This window comes from Leptosomus discolor, chromosome 23 (genome assembly GCF_034619465.1).
Source record: "Leptosomus discolor isolate bLepDis1 chromosome 23, bLepDis1.hap2, whole genome shotgun sequence".
NCBI classification, from domain to species: Eukaryota; Metazoa; Chordata; class Aves; order Leptosomiformes; family Leptosomidae; genus Leptosomus; species Leptosomus discolor.
Window position 1 is genome coordinate 3,880,282 of NC_141413.1, and position 20,390 is coordinate 3,900,671.

Below are 20,390 nucleotides of genomic sequence, written 5' to 3' on the forward strand. Positions count from 1 at the left end.
TGATAATTATTTTCACAGTTGTCTCTGCAATGCCTGAATATTGTCAGAATTTAGCATTTATAGAGAGCTCTGCCTCCAAGACACGACAGGACAACCATTCCTCTGAGTAAGAGATGTTATCATCTAGTTTTACAGCTGAGGAAACACGGAGGTGAATACGCTGTCCTCAAGGCTTTTGGATCCTTACTGCCTTTTTCTCCCAATGCCAGACTCATTTCCAAATTGCACGGCCACCTCCCGGACGCAGAGGCATTATTACACTTCAAGGACACCTTGCTTGGTTCTCAAGAAACATTTCCTCCCTGCTGTGGAAGGTTTTGCTTGTTACATTATGCTCTGCCAGGCATCTAAATTGCAACTGCATAAACTCATCGCTTTGGTTTTTCTCGTATCTTTGCCTGTCACTGGCCCAAGCCTACAAAGTATTGTCAGAAAGCACTCACAGGTCACAAGAACGTCTGAGAGGACATGTTCTACTGGTGCTCTACTAAGGAGCAGGCTGAAGAAAGACCTCAACTGTCATGAGGCACCAAAAAATCCACATGTAAGCTTATCCTTGAGACACAAATGCTTAGGAAACCAGCCTTTGTTGGTCTTACTGACCACAGAAACTCCTAGTTTATCTATGGTACAGATTCTTAAAGCTCCTGCCTGAAGCTACATCCCCCAAGTGCACAGCACCGCATGTGCAGAGTTAGGAGAACCCCCATTTTGATGAAGATGAAGAAGAAAGGCTGTTGAGTTACTCTCACTCTATAGCTCAGACACTGAGCTACAGGAAGGTGCAATAAGGTCTTATGAGGTCAAGGGAATTAACACTGGTGCTCCCATTGCAACTGTGATGTGATCAAACCCAACTTTCACAGCCTCTACACTAACCAAGTTTGCTGTGCTGGGCCTGCCTAGATATTTCACATGAAATTTGACTATAAAACCCCACACCTTCGTGGTGTAATACCTACGCCTTATCTGTCGCCAATAACATCCCAAATCTTTCTCTTTCAAACACCTATTTCTTGAAAGGCTCCTTTTCTCCTCCTCCCATATTTTCACAACTCACTGTAAAAGGGGAAGGAAAAGAGCTGGCGTACCACTGTGACCTGGCTTTATTTCAGGAATAACAGAATACATTTCCTGCCTTGGTGTCTACAAAAAATTCCTATCAGATCCTTTCTCTGGAGCTTATTCTGCTATCTCCCCAGCAAGGCTTTTCAGAAGAGAAAGGAAAACAATTTGGAAAAGAGTAATAAACACCAACAAGTGAGGGTGAAAGCAGCCCCCCAGGCAGATGAATCCCTTTTAGCCATTCTCTGGCCTTGTGAATGTTCAGTTGTGGGAGAAAGAGATTAGTTCACAGAGATCAGAGTGGTTCAAGCTGAACAGGTGGTTTCATCCATCGGCTTAGCAATAGCTGCCACGCAGTGAGTTAAATTCCTCCTTTTCAGGCTGGCCTCCCATGACAGTGGTAATTACCTTCAGCATCTCATGACTGTGCTGCTGAATGGTCCTTTCTCTTGTGTGTGTTTGCTTTGGTGTATGTGGGTAAGATGACAACAGACATAAGAATTATCCAATTACGGGCTGGTTGGTGGCTTGGCTCTGGTGCCATGCTAGGGGTGGCTGTGGAGCTTGGGTGATAGAGCAGGATGGAAAAAATGGGTCTGAGCGATGAGGAAAGGGCATGCTCTGGTCATCCGGTAGATCTCCCGCCTGGTTTTGCCAGACTTCAGGGAACTTTGTGTCCCTGAATCCCTTCCGTGGGAGAAAGCGCTGCCATGACAGAAAATGAAGACCCAGCAGTGTATTTTAACATTGCCTGGTCTCTGTTTACAGGGCAAGGAGAACAGAGTGTGTGTCTTGGGGATACTTTGGAGGGCTCCAGTTCATGCACCCTCTGACTGCAGTCAGTGCAGTCCTGTGGGACTGACTACCAGCAGATCTCTGGCATGGGGCAGGTAGTGAACAGGACATTGCTGGAAGCTGCAGAGCCCGGCAGGTCGGGTTTTTCTGATGTAGAAGATGGGTTGCTATAGCAAGAACCAGCTTCAGCCTCATGGTAAAGCTTCTGGTCTGAGGTAAGTAAGAGTTGTTCCAATAAGCCCAGCCTGAAGGTAATGGGACACACGAATAAAAGCAGCTGTGTCTTCCTCCAACAAGGCTAGAAAAAACCTTCCTGTTCACTGGAGGTAGGAGAATGTGGTTTTGATCCACCATCAATGACTAATCACAGGCCAGAAAGGTGCTCACTGGCTCCTCGAGGCATTCACCTCTTCCGACTGGCATTAACTCAATCTTTCCTGGCTGTAAGTAAAACCATCTGTCCTTCATCTGGCCTTAACCTCCTTCAGTATCCTGCATTGTCTGAGGAGCACAGCAGCAAGCTGACGACATTTGCAATTTCTGAATGAATTAATTGGAAGTTTCTAGCCAATAATGATTTCCTTCACCAACAGTGAGCGTGTCTCCAATATGTCTCAAAAGGCCTTTAAAGTAGAGTTCAATAAAACCTTGGGCGGGTTTGACAGCAATGCAACTTTCCCTTCACTGTTACAGTGTAATGCATTTTCCTTGCAGTGCGAAGACATATGGGCCTCAGCTCCCAAATCTGCTGATGCAAGAATTCCTCTTGTCCTTTTTTTGCCAAGATTTTTGGGAGAACCAAAAAAAAAAAAAAAAAAAAATCTTACTGTAACTGTAATGCTGCTGTTGAAGGGATCAGCACTCTTTCATGCCAGAGACGAGCAGTTGCTAGGCTTTCTGCAAGGGAGAAAGCGATCTCCAACACGTAAGAAAACCTGGATTGTAGCAAATCAACTCCATCTTCCATTTGTTTTGAGCAAAGCAGAAATCTGGAGTATCCAGACTTCTGTGAAAGCACCATACTACTGCCAGTCCCATTCTGTGGACCAGGCTCTGTAAGAGTGAGTGAGACCAGTGAAATGGATCTTTTCAGAGCTTCTGCTATTTTCCCACTAGCGGGAAGCTCCTCTGTCTGGGAACAAGTGCATAGCGCAAGCCACAGCTTCAAGCCTTACTAAATTTTTGAGCACTGCTCTGATGATATCCAGTTTTTAATACAGTATAAAGTACATTTTGCCTTTTAAGAAATCTTTAGCTGCTAATTGTATAAGATGGCTATAGGATAACTGAGTATTGAGCTTCGGGGGCGTGCTCTGGTGGGAAGTATGTGTGAAATTATACCATCAGACTAGTCCCTACAATGTTGGCACATTGTTGTAACCAAAGCCCCCCATCCCAGCAACCCAAAACAGTAAGAATAACAGCCAAAAAATTGTACAAATCTCCTCTGGTATTAACGAGGAAGCAGGTAAACTACAGGTAGGAGTTAATGCAATTTTTCAGGCACTGTGCAGTGCCCTACTGTGGGTACAACCAAAGCCTGGACAAGTCTGCATTTAAAGCCATCACCTACAGGGAGCAAGCCTGAGAGCAAGCAGAACAACATTCTGCTTCTATACAAAGAGGATTTGCCCCACATTCTCCACAGTACAAGACCGGGTTAGTTTAAAATAAAAAGCCAGTGGCAAGCTCATTGCCAACGGAAAGCTGTGAAACAGATGAACTGAGGACTGTTTCATCCAAAGTGCTGCACAGACTGTTCCTCTCTGTCAGATTCAGAGCAGAGAGAAAATATAACGTGCCCAGAAATATCTTTACTCCAGCTTACCTAAACTTAACCTGAGGCAAACATAACTGGTAAGCTGCAACCAGTTTATTTTGCAGCAAGTGGTCTGCTTCTGCTGCACTTACTGGTTTGATAAAAGGCTTCCTTATACGTGAAGCACGCCTTCCCTCTTAGCACAGAGATGTAATTTCCCCTTCCAGTCCTTGGCCAGCGAGCCAGCATTCCAGAATGATGTATTTTAATTAATTTCTGCAATTGAATCCCTTGGCTTGGAGGCATGCGCGATGCAGAACAGAGCATGTGCAATTTTAGTTAGTATTTTCCTTTTCATTCAGAGGATAGCAGGTAACAAAGCTAGTGGGTTTACATACAGCCCAAACAGAAATGTTGACTTGGGAAAACAAGCCAGCTGCCCACTTACAGAGGCATGGGGAGCGCTGGATCCAAACACAAATCTCCCTTGGGTCCAGCAGTGTTCAGATTGGGAATTTTCCTTCAGGCCTGTTTTGAAGGGGACGATTGCCACCAAGATGGAGGTGCTAGTATTGGCCTTGGCTCCAGCTGCCCTGAACTATTTCTCTGTGCTCAGTGCAGGCAGAAGCTAGGTTGGTTGGATTCCACCTCTGTAGTGTTGCAGAGGACCGAGGTTTAAGGGTGTCTGTCTGCCTTGGCACAGAGCACGCTCACTGGGCCAGACTTTATGGAGAGCACAAAATGGATCATTTCAGCAAGCTTTTCCACTTGCAAGCTGAAGCAGGCAGTGAATTTGTCTCCAGATGCAAAATGCAAGGCAAATAACCAACCAAATCACTCTGAGCACAGATCTAAGTCTTCTCTTGCTTGCATAGTTAAGAGGAACTGATCCAAACCCCGGTGAAGTCAATGGAAAAACTCCCATTGACATCAATGCACCCTGAACACAGCCCAGTGACTTTTCAATGAAACCCCAAGTGCAAACCAGTGAAAGCAAAGAGACTCATTGTGTGCTGAAAGCAGAAGGACACAGAAAGAGGCAGATGCAAAACCGGGCATGTTTCTGGGCAGAGTCTACTAATTAAGTACTGGTGACATAGCTTTAAATCATGTGTGGCTAGACTCATCTAAAAAGCGTAAGCAGGATTAAGAGGAAAGTTTTAATGTTTCTCTGCCTTAGAACTTCCCTGGCTAGTGCAGCTCTTCTGATGTCAAGACCATTTTACTGGGGTTTGACATCTGCTCAGAATCTGGTCCACTGTTTTCAGACACATTGCGAAGACTGTGGCTGCCTTTACTCACAGCAACCGTAGTCCAAGGGATCAGCCTTGCAAGCTACCGCTCAGGTGCCAAGAGCAGTTATATACGCTAAGCTATCAAAATCATCACCGTGCCATTCCAGGGAGGCAGTTAAGCGTATGTTTAGGTTCCATTAACTTCAAAGTTAAACATACACGGAGGGGTTGTCCTTTGTGTGAATCACAGCCTAACTCTACAGGGCTGTTCCAGCCACGAGGCAGTATTGTCTGCCTCTGTCCTCCTTTCCTACCCGCTCCTGGGGGTGCTGTATATATAGAACTACAGTCACTCAAATAAATAAACACCACATCTCTACCTCTGTAGAAAGCAGAGTGAAAAACACGTAGCAGACATCAGCTGAAAAGCCCCTAGGTTAGCTAAGCCACTGTTTAAGGCTACAGAGCTGAGCACAAAGGTTTAAATGGTCCATACGCTGCCATGCAGCAGAATCACAACCTCTTGTGAGGCGACTGAACAAAAGCTTGTCCTAAACATTGAAGAAATCGGGTTGTCAGTGTTACTCACCTCACTGTCTTCTGCAGGAGGTGGAGGGGGCTCTTTGATGATCTAGAAGGATGAAAGAGAAACAAAACAGTAAATTCAGACTTTGTCCTTCAGCACAATTCAAATGTGAACATCTTGGAACTTAGCTGCAACACCACATGATTACCAGGGGCTATGGGCTGTCACAGTCACTGGGGGTAAAAGGGGAAACAGGAGGCGTCCCAAAGCCCTGCCATATAGACATTTCCTAATTACACCTCCAGGCTCATACTGCTCATTAGGTGACCCCTGCCCTAGGTGACGTAACAGCAAATTCAAAGCCATATATCCTTGATTCTCCAGTCTCCTAATCCCAGTAGGGGCCACCGTCAGTGCTGGCTCTAAGCAACAGATAGCAATCGCTATTTCACCTGAACAGCCATGCTAAAAATCAGCATCTCCTTTGCTAGCCACTGCACACGTGTACAAATCCTGTCTCAAATAATTTACAGCCTGAACAAAGCCTGGAAAGCGAAACCAAGGTGAAGTAAAATGCCCTGGAGACACTGCAAAGCAATAATAAACCCCCAGCCTCTGTCTCCCAGGCCTGTACTTCATATTCCAGAAGGCTGTGCCACCTCATGCTCTCATGAAAAATGCTTTTCCCATTATCAGGCTAATATAGTTCACTTTCATAAGCTTTAAAAAAATATTTAAAAATATATACATTTGAGGCTCTCACAGGGCTTCTAATAAAGCAAGCAGGGTGAGGTTTTAAACCGGTCCAGGATATTCTCCATAGAAACAATTTAAGTTTATGTGGGCGTGAGGCTATTATTTCATGCAAAAAGTTTGCATCTAGGGCTCGGCAGGCAGTTGGCTATTATCACAGCCCTCCCCTCCAAGAGCAACAGAGAGCCTTCCAAAGGGAAAGCAGTTGCATACAGGCACGTCAAATATCTCTCCCTTACACGAGACGCACCCCAACGCACAGCCACTGCAGTCAACGGATTGAATCCAGCCAGCCATGTCAGTGCAACTGCCCCAGGGATGGATTTTCTCCAGTAGTTTTAAGTCCATCTGGATGAGGCAGTTCTTTCTTTACAGACCAGGCCACGAGTCAGATGCTGTCAGGGTGCTGAGCGCCTGTGGAGATAGGACTGCGCGTCCTCAGCTCCTCTCAGGACAGGGTATTAGGTGTAGAGGCTGCCTAAGCATGGGGCACAGATGTGTAGCCTTAAAAATCACCCCTCAAAAAAAAATCATCATAGTCCCAAACAATAGCAGCATGGCTGTTTAAATGCAGAAAGGGAAAATGACAATCACATTAAAGGTCCTGAAGATCTAAATATTTACAACAATTCCTCTCACTCGTGTTTTTCCTTCTCTGATGAGCTCACTGTTTTTATTTTCCTCTGCAAACCCCAAGTCATGCAATGTGGCCATTAATGAAGAGCATGTGCCTCTGGCTAGGGAGGAGATGGGGGCTGGATCAGTCCTTTGTATCTCAGCCCAGAGCAACCAGGGTTGTAGAGCTCTGCCACTACCTGTTCCTGGGCAGCAGCGATTTTTTTGACAGGCCTACGGTGCCCTCAGGGAACCCCTGCTGAAGAGTCCTTGTGCTTAGGAATCAACATTCAATCTCTGTTTATACTCATGGAGGCACAAAGCATATGTGGAAGCATGAAGGGACATTTGAGGAGCGTGGTAGGTGCACCCGCTGCCCTGCTCACAACATGGCTCATCCTGACGCCGCAGGACTGTGGGCCAGGCGGTGGCTGTAGAGCCACTGCCCACGTTAGGGAGAAAGGAGGAGTGATGCCCCAGAGGAGCTCAGGCTGACTAGCCTGAAGAGCTGGTGAGCATCTGCGACAGCATCCCTCTGTCTGCCCTGCGATTCCTAGCTTGTGCTTGGAGCTCTGGGGGTACCAGCTCTTTCCCCGATGGAAAGCAAACGCTGAAAAGTGGATGAAAAGTTGTCTGCACCAGAGCACCGCTCTGCGGAAAGGAAATCTGGGTGTATCAGCACTGTTTACTCAAAGTGCTGCCCCTTGGTTTAAGATGGAGACAGTGTAATCTCTTACATGTCTCTTGACACAACAAATACGACGTGTACAATGCATCAAAACACACAGAACACTTTTCTAGCCATGTTTTCCACGCGTTTTGGTCAGCGTGAGGGGTGGCACTTGTCAACAGACCTCTTTTTGAGCCAAACCCCCCTGGATGCTGAGAAACTTCAGATATCTGACCCAAAATCTACCTACTGGAAGTGGCCTCATTCCCTCTCTAACATTATTCTGGTGGAACATCATGGGTTTCAGTGGAGTTTCTCTCATTTGCATTGGCATGAAACATCAGGATAATCCGTCCAACATATTTGGTCCAGCTAAGCATTCAAACACAACTTCTCAGCCAGTAGTACTAGAAACTCTCGAGATTACAGACTTGGAAACGAAGAGATGACTGTGTTCTTCATACATTTGCATTCCTTCTCATAACATACACGTATACACAAACTAACTGATTTCTATAAACAGATCAAGCTTTTTTCTATTGCAGTCCAAGGGGGAACAAAAAGAGATTCCTTCCATTTTTAAGTGCTAAGCAATTCTAAGAACACCCCGTAAGTTGGCAACATAGATTGGTTAGTTTGGACAGGTCCAGAGACGGGGAAAGTTTAGTCTTCTCTACCTTTGAGCCTATACGAACCTTCAAAGTTCAAACCTTACAAAAAAAATATATTTTCTGTCTCACTGCCCAGGTCTGGAAAGGCTTTTGGTCTACAAACAGTAAAAATCTTTTCCTTCTCCCTTCTGGATTCTTCCAGTTACAGCTGTATATGCATGAGACGTACTCTGGAGTACTGAAGGCAGTGAGGCAAAAGGGATCTTTGTGCCACCTCACACAAGTGAGCAAAGCAAGCACCAAGTGGGAATAACAAGGTCCCAGAGGCAGAGGGCAATGCCTCACACCTGCTCGTTCTGCACCAACAGGAACTATTACTCAAGCGCAAGAAAGAAAATGCCATTACAGGGAACCGAGTGAGGACACAGCCCCCACCGGCCACCACGTTCTGTTCTGGGCTGGACCTCGCGCCTTCCCTCTCCTCGCCAGATGACACACATGGACCTGCCGAACGCGATCAGCTGGGAGCGTGCTGGGCCAAGCAAAATGCTTCGGCTAGTTTAGCTTGGCAAGGCTGAAGTGTTTGTTCATGTGTGCTGCAATTGTTTTGATAACCCCAACTCATTTCTGTGATTGCTGCTGCAACTGTATCTCCTGTCCCTGTGCTTGTAAGAGGACAAATATGATAGTTCAGCAACCACATTCGCTCGCTAGGTGAGGAATACCTGCGGGTTTCTAAATCACTGCCATGCTATAAAACCCCTACAATGCGGTCTTTTGTTGGCAAGTGGTAAAGGCCTGTGGGATGGAGAGGTGGCCACTGGCTTTCCTTGGCAGAGGAAGGAACTTCAAGAGCAGTTGTCAGCACTTCTACACACTTAGCTGTGAAAATTCAGGATAGCAAAGTCATTCTTCGCCTTTCTATCGCCTTTCATGACAGATCTCAACATGCATGTGATTGACACAGGTCTCTGTTAGCTGACCCACCCTGATGTCACAGATGCACGGAGAAGCAGCTGCTTCTGATGAATAACCCAGAGTAAAAGCAGAGGAATGCTATTAGCCACCCCCTAGAAGTTTAAAAGCATTGGAGAAGACCGGTTTTCTGTAGCCATTCAGGCATAAGAGAGCACATGTTGAATCCAAATTTTGCATATTCCAGGAATGTGTCTACAATTTTTTCCATCTTGGGAGACCAGAAAACTCCATCAGTTTACAGTGTCCAGCAAGCCCATACTCAGTAACTGTCCCTGGAGTTTTATATGATAAATTGGGGCAATATGTTTCTTGTCAGTGAAGTGTATCTGCTTTAAGACAGAACAGACCATCATTTAAAATGAAGGCTACACAAGAAAACAGTACAAAACAAGAAATAAAGGACTTTGCCTCTAATTAGGACTAAAATTTGGGAAGGGAGCATGCAGTTAACTGAGCAGATTTTTTTTCCTTATTTACCTTCACTCTTCTGGAAAATACAGAATAAGCAGGGGTTTTAATAGCATAAACTATGACCCATGTGACTCATCTCTTTTTTTTTTTCCTTACATATTTATAGCTTTGACCTCCTCTAAGTCCTGTGACAGAGTTTCATAGTTTAGTTATGAGTTGGGTAAAGGAACATTTCCTTTTTATTTGTTTCATATCTGCCCTGTCTTCTATGTACCCAGTGAATCCTCGGAGATTTGGTCTACACTTCAAAGTTTCTAATACAAGCAGGAGCCTGTCCCTGTCTCTTCATCTGCAATACAACACATTCTTCTTCCTAGACATACTAGTAAAAAGTAAATGCTCATCCTTTTAAGTTAACCTCTCTTGTCAGCCTGGAATCAGATCCAAGAATCTCAATTTTAACTCATTAAAACTAGAAGACAAGGCCGTTTCACACCTAAGACTTCAAGCTGACATGCACAAACCACATTCAGTACAGATCACAGCACATGTCAAAATCATCCACTTATGAAAGCCATGACATCATGGAGGAAAAAAAACCCCTCCATTTAATTAACCCTGGTACAGTTTGCAACTGAAGGGGGCTGGCATGCAGCTCTCCAAGCAATGCATGAAAAAAACGTAGCATCTGCAAAGGTCATTCCTTTTCCTAGGCTATTCCACTTATGCAGACAAACAAGGCCAGAATCAGTGGGGTTTGCTCCAAGTGTCTGACCCACTTTCTTTGGAAGACTATAGAAATGAAATTCATTTTCTGGACTAAAGAAAAACATCATAGCTACTTTCAGCTATATGCAGAAACCCTTGCCCTCACTCACTGATTGCTAGTGAATTTTCTGGTTAAGTAAGACTATGCCCTAAAGATCAGTTTCTCCTTAGCTGAGCTGAGCCAACTTTCTTTGGAAGAGGTAGCCAGGGAAAAAACAAAGGAAGAAGTCCTTTTCATTGAGTTAATGACTTCTCATGCAAGACTGGGGCAAAGAACAAGAGCCTCCCTTGCCTTAAGTATCTGTTGTGGTCTGAAACAAGGGGTGCTGAACCTGGGCAAGATTAATATAACTGGCCTTTGGATTTACATTTGCAAGTTTGGGAATCTTTAAGTCTAGGTGTATCATCCAAAGGCAAACGGCTACCTTCCTAACTTTCGGAAGGCAACGCTTAGCGCTTTCCAAAAGAGGAACTTCATGAAGATCCTCCCGTTTGGACACCCCAGAACTGATGGACACTTTGGCGAATTTGGCTCTAACTTTTCGGTAATGACACATCACAGCAGCACAGCAAAGCACCCCAGCTCAGTGCCTGGCACACGCGCTGTTCTACAAGCCCACCTCACTACCTGGGCTGCTGTAGAGCTGACGGTATTAACCCAGGCAAAATGCCTCTGCTATGCTATTCCCAGGATCCATGCTAGCCTGTTCAAAGACAGCCAGTTACAGAGCATTATATCCATATCTAATCTGACTGCCAGGAGGCTGAGAGGAGCAGTGAACTGCTGTGGGTACTCTGGATGATTAATAAGACTGTCTTTATCCTCCTGCTGCCCTTTGTGCACAGCAACTGCAAAATGAGGTTCTGTTATTTACACTACTTTAAACCTACAATAACAGCACTACCTCCAACTGTTTTGGATTCACTGTGCCATAAACGAAGACACTCATTTGTGCCAGCACGCACGGATTCAGAGCTTGAATGTTACACACCACATTAAGCTCCGATAAATTCAGTGAAACTACCACATTCTATTAGGCGAGTTCTTGCCTCGATAGCTCAGACCCGAACCTAAGGCAGGGACTGTGGGGTCCACCAGCAAATCCTGCCTGCACATTTCTGTCTCCTTCTCTTTTTCTCTTGGTTTGTCTCAACAACTTTTCAGATGATTAATGATCCTGTGCTCCCTTCTCCCAAAATCATCATAACTGCAGAAAAACTGTGCCTCACGCACATGGGAGCGGGTGGGAATCAGAATACGTGGACCCTTGCAAGTAATCTCCATCGAGCCAAGATGCACCATGTAATTTTACGACTCTTCAGGGTTGCTGTAGAGCCTATGCATTTCCTCCCCACCTCTTCCTCCAGTTTAGCCATGATTTTTCATGTGGTTTTAATATATATTTTCTGTATTTTCTCCATCCAGCTTTTTGTTTCCAAAACTCCTGGTCAGCTGCAGCGCAGACTGAGCGCCAAACAAATTGCTGGGTTCTTCCATGCTTCCTTCCAGAAAATAGCTTTAAAGTTAAGACTGGTGTTAGATGCTTAAATACCAACACCTCATTTATATGCCAGCCACACCCCTGTATTTAAAAAAGCTGTAGTATAAAAACGAGTAAGATGGTGTATATATTCTAAGTGGGCAATTAACACAGAGCAGCTCCTCACGCCCTCCCCCCTCAGGCCGCTGTATGGATGCAGAAGGCAGGCAAGGGCTCATGTTTACTTCATAAAACTGTAAGGAGATGGGATGCACGAGCATGTGGGGAAATGCTTTGAGTCTCTGTCTCAGCTGCACCAGGGGGATATTTCCACTCATATCCTCTGCGTTTTATCCCCTGGACTGCCGTAGCGTAGATTCAGCCCAAAGCTCGGGGCAGGCTGAGTGTAGCCACCACTTCAGCCATGCCAGGGCTAATCTTTCACGCAGGTCCTGTTCAGGTGCAAAGCCTGGCCCAAGCAGAACTCACTCAGCCTGCCAATTTTTAGCGTCTATGGGAGACACTTGCTCAGCGTGGTGCTGCACATTGGCACAGGGAAAGTGTCCCAGCACAGACAAGCCTTCCAACTATTGTATTAATTATGCCTCCACTACACAACCAAAACTTTATCCAGCTCCATTTCCAAGCCAATTTAACAACATGCCTGTAAAATCTTCCTTAAGACAGTTCTGGAGGCTTATTATCTATTTGGCTCACATCAATATTAAAATCTATTTGGTTTACATCAGTATTAAACCAAAGCCTTATGTTGGCCTCCTACCCGGAACAATTTCACCCTTGGGCACCTAAACAGCCTCTTGCACACACAGTTACTGCTATGGTCGCTCAGACTCCTTCAGGTTACACTGTGTTCAGGAAAGAGGAGAAATGGGAAGACAACAACAAAATGCCCACTAACATTGACGAGGCCAGGATCTGGCATCCGCTGTCTTGCTGATATGCTCTGCTCAGGAAAAATGGGGTCATCCTGTTACAGACATCTTTGTATTTGCCACCATTCTTCTAATGTGTTGAGGTTGGCAGCTTAGCAGAATTATCTTCCTTTGTTTTCCGTTGTTGTTGAATAAACATCCTTGAAACCTTTTGAAAGGTTAGCACCTGGCTCCCAAGCTTTTCTAATGTTCCCCCACAGATATCAAGGGAAATGTTGCCTGTGCTGGTATTAGGCACAGCAAAGACCTCATTATTGTTCTGATCCACTAAGCAACAATTGTATCTACTGTAAACTGAGTGGTAAATTCCTGACTTCATCCCAGAATACTTCGGAGACCAATAAACTTGGATACACTTGGAAACAGCATTTCTTTATGGGTGCATGCCAAGGAGATAGTGGGTTCCAGATAAATCTCCAGAGTAAGTCTATTGACTTCAGTCCATTTACTCCAGGGATGAAGCTGGCTTGGTGTCTTTCCTGAAGAACTGCTGGATAATAATGATTCCTATTTAATTAAAAAGCATGCCAAGAGGAATTTCAAGGTTTAGAAATGTGCTTGTCACTCAAACAAATTTATCCTTGGTAAGAAAAAAGTTTGTTGGTTTTTTTTTTTTTTTCTTTTTTTTCCCCTGGACACATACACAATTATCTCTGAAACGTCCCTGGGCTTCAATCCACAGCAGTGTCTCTGGGTCTGCGGTTTGATTATTAGAGGTTATTGCTTGCCTGCCTCTCTTGTTTGTTGTGCAAGCCAGTTCCTCTGCCCTTAATTCACTCGGTGCTTCTGACAACACCGCATTCCTTAATGTGCCATTACCAAACTAGTAAACAAGCACTGCTCTGCTCTCTTTCTCCCTACCCTAAGCCAAACAGACCCAGTGCTCCTCTGTGGACTCATCTTTAATTTTACAGAATCTTTGGGGAAGCAGTGAGGTACTTTAGCTGCAGATCTACTGCCAAATATACCTGACTGCCAGCCTGGAGAGATGGAAGAGATTATGTACAGGCTCTTGAATGAAAATATTCCCAGCAAGTAGCAGGATGTGTTTGACTTACATTTGGAAAATATCAGTGAGATAGTCCTCACTTGGAGACCTTGCTAAAAGGGAATGTGGGAGGTAGACGAGAGAGGGTGAGGAAAAGCTTTTATCTACAAGAAATTTTTTAAGTACAGAATTTAAATCTGGAAAATATTAAGCTTATACTTTTTTTTTTTTTTTTCATGTGGACAAGAGACTTTCTACCTCTGCTGCACCCGCCTTGCTTATCTGGACTGCATTTCTCACACTTCAAGAATGCTGTTATATGACCACTTTCCTCAGGTCATTCCGCTGGAGCACTCCCATACTACCCTCTCAATGCATAGCTCCATATTCCCTTTACTCCATGCCCTGATGCTTTAATTTACACCTTTTTCCTATCAGCTTCATCTCTCTCTTGTAAGAGAACCTTAAAACAGCAGCATCACTTAGAGCCTTTCCTCTCTATCACCCCAATTCTCCACCAAATCCCAGTGTAAACAACTGTACAGGGCACATCTCCCTTGACTTCTGAGCAGATGTGCCAACAAAGAACTTGGACCAGCTTCTCTGGGAACGTGCCATCTAGTTTAGACAAATAACTCTAAGCAACCTACCACACTGCTAAATCCTTTGTCCATTTTTAGAACTGACTTTTTTATTATTCTCAAAAGTCCAAATAAATATTTTTTCCCTTCTGGTTTTCAGGTCAGGACAGAGGTGCCAAACTACTGTGAAAAGAAGCATTTTGCCCCCCTAGCATTTCCAGCTAGAAACAGAAATAGACAACAAAGACTCTTCCTGTGAGACCTCCATCCTTGTTCGGGATACAGAAATACAGCCCTACAAAAGGCTCATCCTCAAACGTGACAGCTCCTGCAGTTTGCAGCTCCAAAGCTCTCAGCACTGGGTTTGGTTTGGTACAACATGGTGCAAATTTACAACACTGGGTAAATGACTTAAAATCAGGAATAACGATAGTGACCCAGAAACTGGAGCCAGCTTGGACAGTCTTAAAAGAAGCATCTGAAATATTACACGCAGCCAGTCACCAAAACCAGACTCCAATTCTGCTGACATTTGTACATCCCTAATTCTTGTTCTATATTGGCAGCACAAACAAGACCCTAAGCAAGAGCAGAGCCTCACTGTATTGTATGGTCCACAACAACCGGCCTTTGCCCTGATCTTCATTGGAAAAGGCAGCCCTAGGGGGTGATCAGCAGGGGTATTGACAGGTCCTTGCAGACAAACAGTGTCATGTGTGACAGAAAAGCTTGTCTCAAGTCCTCTGATTTCCCTTCTTGCCTGCCCTGACTTCTTCCTTCTCACCTGTTTTCTCCTGATTTCTGTCTGCCTTTCTAAATTATTAACTCTGTGACTGTGCCTTTTAACTCCACAGAACATTTTCTGAAAAAGCATGGAGGAAAGATATTGCTCAGTCAAGCATAGTCATACTTCTAGTGAAACTGTCATTCGGATATTTCAAAGTGTTTCTCAGACATGGTGAGCAAGGGAAAAAAAGTTAATCTTGCAAAAATTTGCACGCTTAGAAATGTCTTTTCCTTGTACCTGAGGCAGAACAAGGACTCCAGCCTGGGTTCAGCATGCCTGCCCTTCTACAGGACCCCTCTGGCACTGGGACACTGACACAGGAATTAGAAAATCCAGAAAAGCCATTCCTTCCTAAAAAGGCATGGCAACTAATATGCTTCTGCAAACCATTTCCATTCTGTGACCAACGAGTAAGACTGAAAGGCTCCTGACAAGGTCTGTATGATAGCAACATTGCTATTTCATGGGTATAATCCAAAGGTCAGGCAGATGAAACAGAAGCACAAAACAGTGCCAGCAATGGAAGAAACTCCATCTTGTTCCATGACCAGTCCTACGCTCTTTCTTACTGGAGAACTTTGCCTCCTTTCCACTCATCTCTTACATTCAGGCAACACTGAATTGCTGGTTTGTGCTAAAGATCTCTGTCACTTACCACCGTGCAGCAAAGAGGCCAGAACCACCAGAGAAGAACCAACGCCAGCAAGAGGAACAGGATCAACAAAGCAATAGCCAGGATGGTCCCATCTGACTGGAAGAGAAACACAGAGAGTGTGTGAGCACCACTAACACCAAACTCCCCCCTCCACGGTACCTCGCCCGTGCATCCTGCTTCCAGGCAAGTACATGGCCCAGGCTATTGCCACACTCCATTTATTTTTCAGACAAGATGTAGTTTTCCTCCCTCCTCATAGATCCAAATGTGGCACCCACCTCACCCCCACCTCACTGGAAAGAGGCTGAAACCTCTAGTTCAGTTCCCAGAGAATCAGAAGTTTTGTCTCAGTTTTCTGAACCTCAGTTACATAAAGCACTTCTTTCACTTCTGATCACAATTAATGTAACATTCCTGAGAGTATTGTGAAGACTGAAAAACACATTTTAAAAAGAGCTCACAACACAATGTTTCATTGCAGCTTAAGCATTCTCCTTCCTTTGCAACTCTTTTCCTCTCTTGCAGTATAAACTTGAAAGCGATGTTAGAACTTAAGTTTACTCCCAACAGAAAACTTGAAGGTCTCCACGGGCCCATGACTCGGGTCATCCTGCTCCTCTTAGCAGTGCTGAGGCAGGGTAGCTCTGCCGTGATCTTTTCAAGGACTTTCGAACATACACACCACCGCAACAATACACAGGGATTTTCTACATCAGAAGCCATTGACTCTAGCAGATCCCTTCCCCTCTACCTGGGATACCTGCCCCATTTAAAAAGGCATTTGCAGTTCTCCGTTATCAATTAACAATGCAAACTGCCGCCCAAGCCAGCTCAATATAGCAACCAAAACCGAATGCGAGTTATTTCTTGTGGCTTAGATTTAACCCAAATCAGATGTCCTTAGCTTCCCAAGGCATGCCAAGCTCCCTACACCACTCCTCCCCAGTATCATCCTATTCCGAGCTAAGCAAGCAGGCAGTCCTGACTTAAGCCTGTTTGAGACAACGTTGATGTAAGAGCCAGACATTTAAAACACCCCACCCAAGTGTCAAGATCACAACATCAGATTAAGGATGCATTCAAGAGCAGACTGACCTGTAGGACTGGAAAACTGGGTGCCTGCTTAAGTCACTGTAATTCAATGGCCAGATGATCTCCCATCATACCATAATGGGAAGAGTAATGGAAAAAACAATCAGGTTGACTGCATTTTCCAAACTCTCTTCTGGTGCAGAAGGAATTTCTGGAGAACTTGGATCAAGACAACCTGATCTTTGACACTTGGAAACACAAGAGAGGTTGTCCACACAGGAGAAGAATTCACCCGAGACATCTCTGGAAATAGAACTTGGACCCCAACACAAAATAAAAGCGCATTGAGAAGACAGAGCTGTAGTTTTGGTGCTGTTCCTCTAGAGAGTCAGCATAAAGTCACATCCATCATCTGCAAATGGAACCTGTTGATATTCAATGCTTTAGAAAATGTGATCCTGACTCTTTGCTGCCATGAAACTGTAGAAGAAATAAGGCTTTTTATGTCTAATTGTTGTCTGCCCCTTTTGCCTCTATATTGAAACAAATATTTTTGTCATCAAGAATATTCTAAAATCAATTTGCAAAAAATACCAAACAAATTAAATGGCCTTTTAACTGTTTTGTTCTGGAGATTTTGTGGTTTGCCTGTTTGCTTTTAAAAAGCAAATTTATTTTTATACCCCCCCAAGACAATCTGTACAGACCAATTTACGTTACCCTCACACACCTGTTTCCCTGCAAGGCAGCTGATGTGGCCAGCTGATATTCTGTGTATCACAGCAGCAAAACAGTCCGGAGGACACAGAAGGGTTTGATGTGCCAAATCTTACTTTTCTCACTCAGGTAACGCCTCTTACTAAAGCCATCGCTGCCTGGCAAGTCTGCAGGAATAAGCCCTCTTCAGATATCAAAACCAGAACACTCCTCCTGCAGCCCCCCCCCCAAAAAAAATTCTGGTTGGATTCTTTCTCTTGTATTTGAACAAACCTCAAAATATTCCAGACAAATACGAACTCGATTTTCTGGGCTCAGCCATAGGTCCAAAGTGTCAAACAGAGACCCCCTAATCAGGAACTGCAGATCCTGTCCTCATCTGCTCTGACTGTGCTGCCACTGGTGCATACGAGGCTTTGAGGAAACCCTAGCAAGTCAGACCAGGACAAAGCATATACACACAATAAATCCTACTATAATAACCTGAAGTGCCCTGAACCCTGCTTTTGGTTTGGCTTCTATCTTTATTTTGTCAGTTTCTGCTGGAATTTAGCTATCATTCTGTAATAGCTATGGTTTTAAACAGCTATGACTATGCTTAGATAGCAACTGCCACTTATCCAAGCTGAAGAATAAACAAGAAAGAAAATGTGCCTGCTAAAATAGTTTGCAAAAGTTCCACTGACATTTTGAAATCTTCCTCTCAGTCTTATAGCTGGTTAAAAAGGGCTGAAGCATTTTAAATGTCTGCTTTCATTCCATTATATTTTTTAATCAAAATTTGGAAGAACAATACAAATGCTCATGGAAACACTGAACCACGGAATAACTCAATGAGCTGTGTTTAACACTTACTGAGTAAAGGCTGTCATTTCAGAGGAGGAAAACAACTTTCATTTTAAAGACAAAGAGAATTTTAACACTAAACTAGTGGATTTTCCATTTAAAAAAATCCCAAACCTGGGGGAGACAAAGTGTGGCTACCCCCTAAATACACACGGTTACCTGAAATCAGCCCTACTTTCCCATAGGGATTCATCTTGACTATTCACACAGAGATAAAACCGTGGTGCTTATACCCCTAGTGAGGCCAACAGCCTAAAACTCCAGTTTACCTGAACGGCTCGGAACAGTCAGCCAGCCAAGGTACTTGCCAGAGCTTCTGCCAAATGCTAAGTGTAAACATGGGCAACTTGCTTCTTGACAACTGCTGAAGACCTAGGCGACGCTTGGAGTCCTTGTTTTGAAATGCCTTGCTATTGTATCAAGAAATGGTAATACGAAAAAGAGCAGGCTCTTTAGGTGACCTGCCAAAGTGCTACACACTTGACGTGCTAAAACTCCACTGTGTAGACTTTAAAACAAATAAACTGGTAGAGAAAGCAAGGCAGCTGTGCCTTGAAGCCTCCTTTTCCCTGCCAGAGTCTAACAAGGCCAAGAAAATTCTACAAGTATTGCTGGCCATTGAAGTACGCTGGAAAACAACATCTGGAAGATACTGTAAAATACGAAGATATCAAGAAATCTGAAGCAGGACACATTAGAGGCATTTCCTCATACATAGGGGGGTGTGTGTATATAAACATACAGACGCATATGCTTTCACTCAGCAGTTACTGTGGACTTGTTACAGACTATGAGAAGCTAGACCGTACCTGGGGGAATCCTTTTGTCACAAGATGGAAATCTGGCCCACCTCTTGGCCTGCAGGTACTCCTAGAGAGGAGGGGAGGGATGGCCAAGTCTCACCCAGCAAATGGCACAGGCTACTTCCTTCAATCAACCCACAAACATTCAAGTATGTGCCGTCCTACAAAGGAACCCACTCCTCTAAGGCTCCTGCAACCCCTGGGAAGATCCTGTCTGAGAAAAAGGTCAGTATAAACCAGGTGCATGCACGTCCCTTTAACAGTCAGCAAACTGGGATGACCACTCCAGTGGTGGTTGTGACACCGAGGAAATGACTCATCCTCCAGAGTTCTTTTGCTACTGCCTACCGAGATTGCTGCCTAAGACCAAGCTCCTAAAATTTTGCCCCAGGAAGCATGCAGGCGACCACGCAGAGAGACAAAGCTAAGACAGCATCTGTGATTTTAAGCCCCCCATTTCATCTCAGGCGTCCTTAAGGCTTCTAACACAGAAACAAACGTAAATCAGTTCATAAACAAACCAGTTCATTGGAATTTCAGTGGAACTATGGCTTATTTCTCAGGGTTTTCCCAAAACTGCTACTATGCACCAGACGGGCATTTTTTGTTGTGTTTGGTTTCGGTTTTGTCTGTTTTTTCCAATCGTCTTATTTTTGTTTAAGATTTTATTTCCTAGTTTCTCACTTTACGGCACTGGCATTTGCAGCACACGTTAGCTATTCCAGAAAGGTAACCTGGAATAACAATCCCAAAGTGCACAGACCCTCAAAAGTTTTGACTACTGACGTTCAGAGTGATGAATGAAGTACTAGGTGCGTCTAATAAATGTGCTCTGTGGCTGACGAATTAATGCTCTGTTGATTTATAGGGAGAGGGAGGTGGGTAGCATGCATGCTTGTTACCACAGCAGTAAATGGATTTAACTTTAAGCATGTGTTTAAATGTGCTGACCTCATGCTGTGCCTAAGAGGGATGGACTTCTGTTAAATACATGCATCAAGCACTTGGCTTCGGTAGACCTTGAAAGCTGGGTTCAGCAAAAGGATTTAATCCTAACTGCTACAGACCTCACTGGAAAGTAAGAAGCCTAAATATTCTGTTTAATCTGCTTCTGCTCTCAAGATTACAGGCGGTCTGTCCATCCCCGGTGCTATGCAGAAGAACTTGGGGGAGCCTTTCCAGCTGTTAACTGCAGCAGAGGACCTAAGGCTCCGTGCAGCCCCGTGATGTCTCCTCCTGGGCAGGCTGGAAAGCGGCCGTCGTTACTGCTTCAGGGCTAGGGGTGCAGAACCGTCCGCACTGCTACCGGGAACTGGGAAGAGCAGCCTGAAGGCAGCCATACAACCAAGTCTGGCTTCAGA

At 44.6% G+C, this 20,390-nt stretch overlaps 1 protein-coding gene across 1 annotated transcript in view; it reads right to left on the minus strand.

The window, feature by feature from the left end:
• The window catches only part of ANTXR1 (ANTXR cell adhesion molecule 1), a 105,470-nt gene that overhangs the window by 29,875 nt on the left and 55,205 nt on the right, over positions 1-20,390 (minus strand). Inside the window, exons 13-14 of the mRNA XM_086477108.1 lie at positions 15,632-15,727; positions 5,444-5,485 (exon numbers count right to left, since the gene is read on the minus strand). Of these exons, the coding sequence (XP_086333234.1) occupies positions 5,444-5,485; positions 15,632-15,727 (138 nt within the window). The remainder of the gene's footprint in view (positions 1-5,443; positions 5,486-15,631; positions 15,728-20,390) is intronic.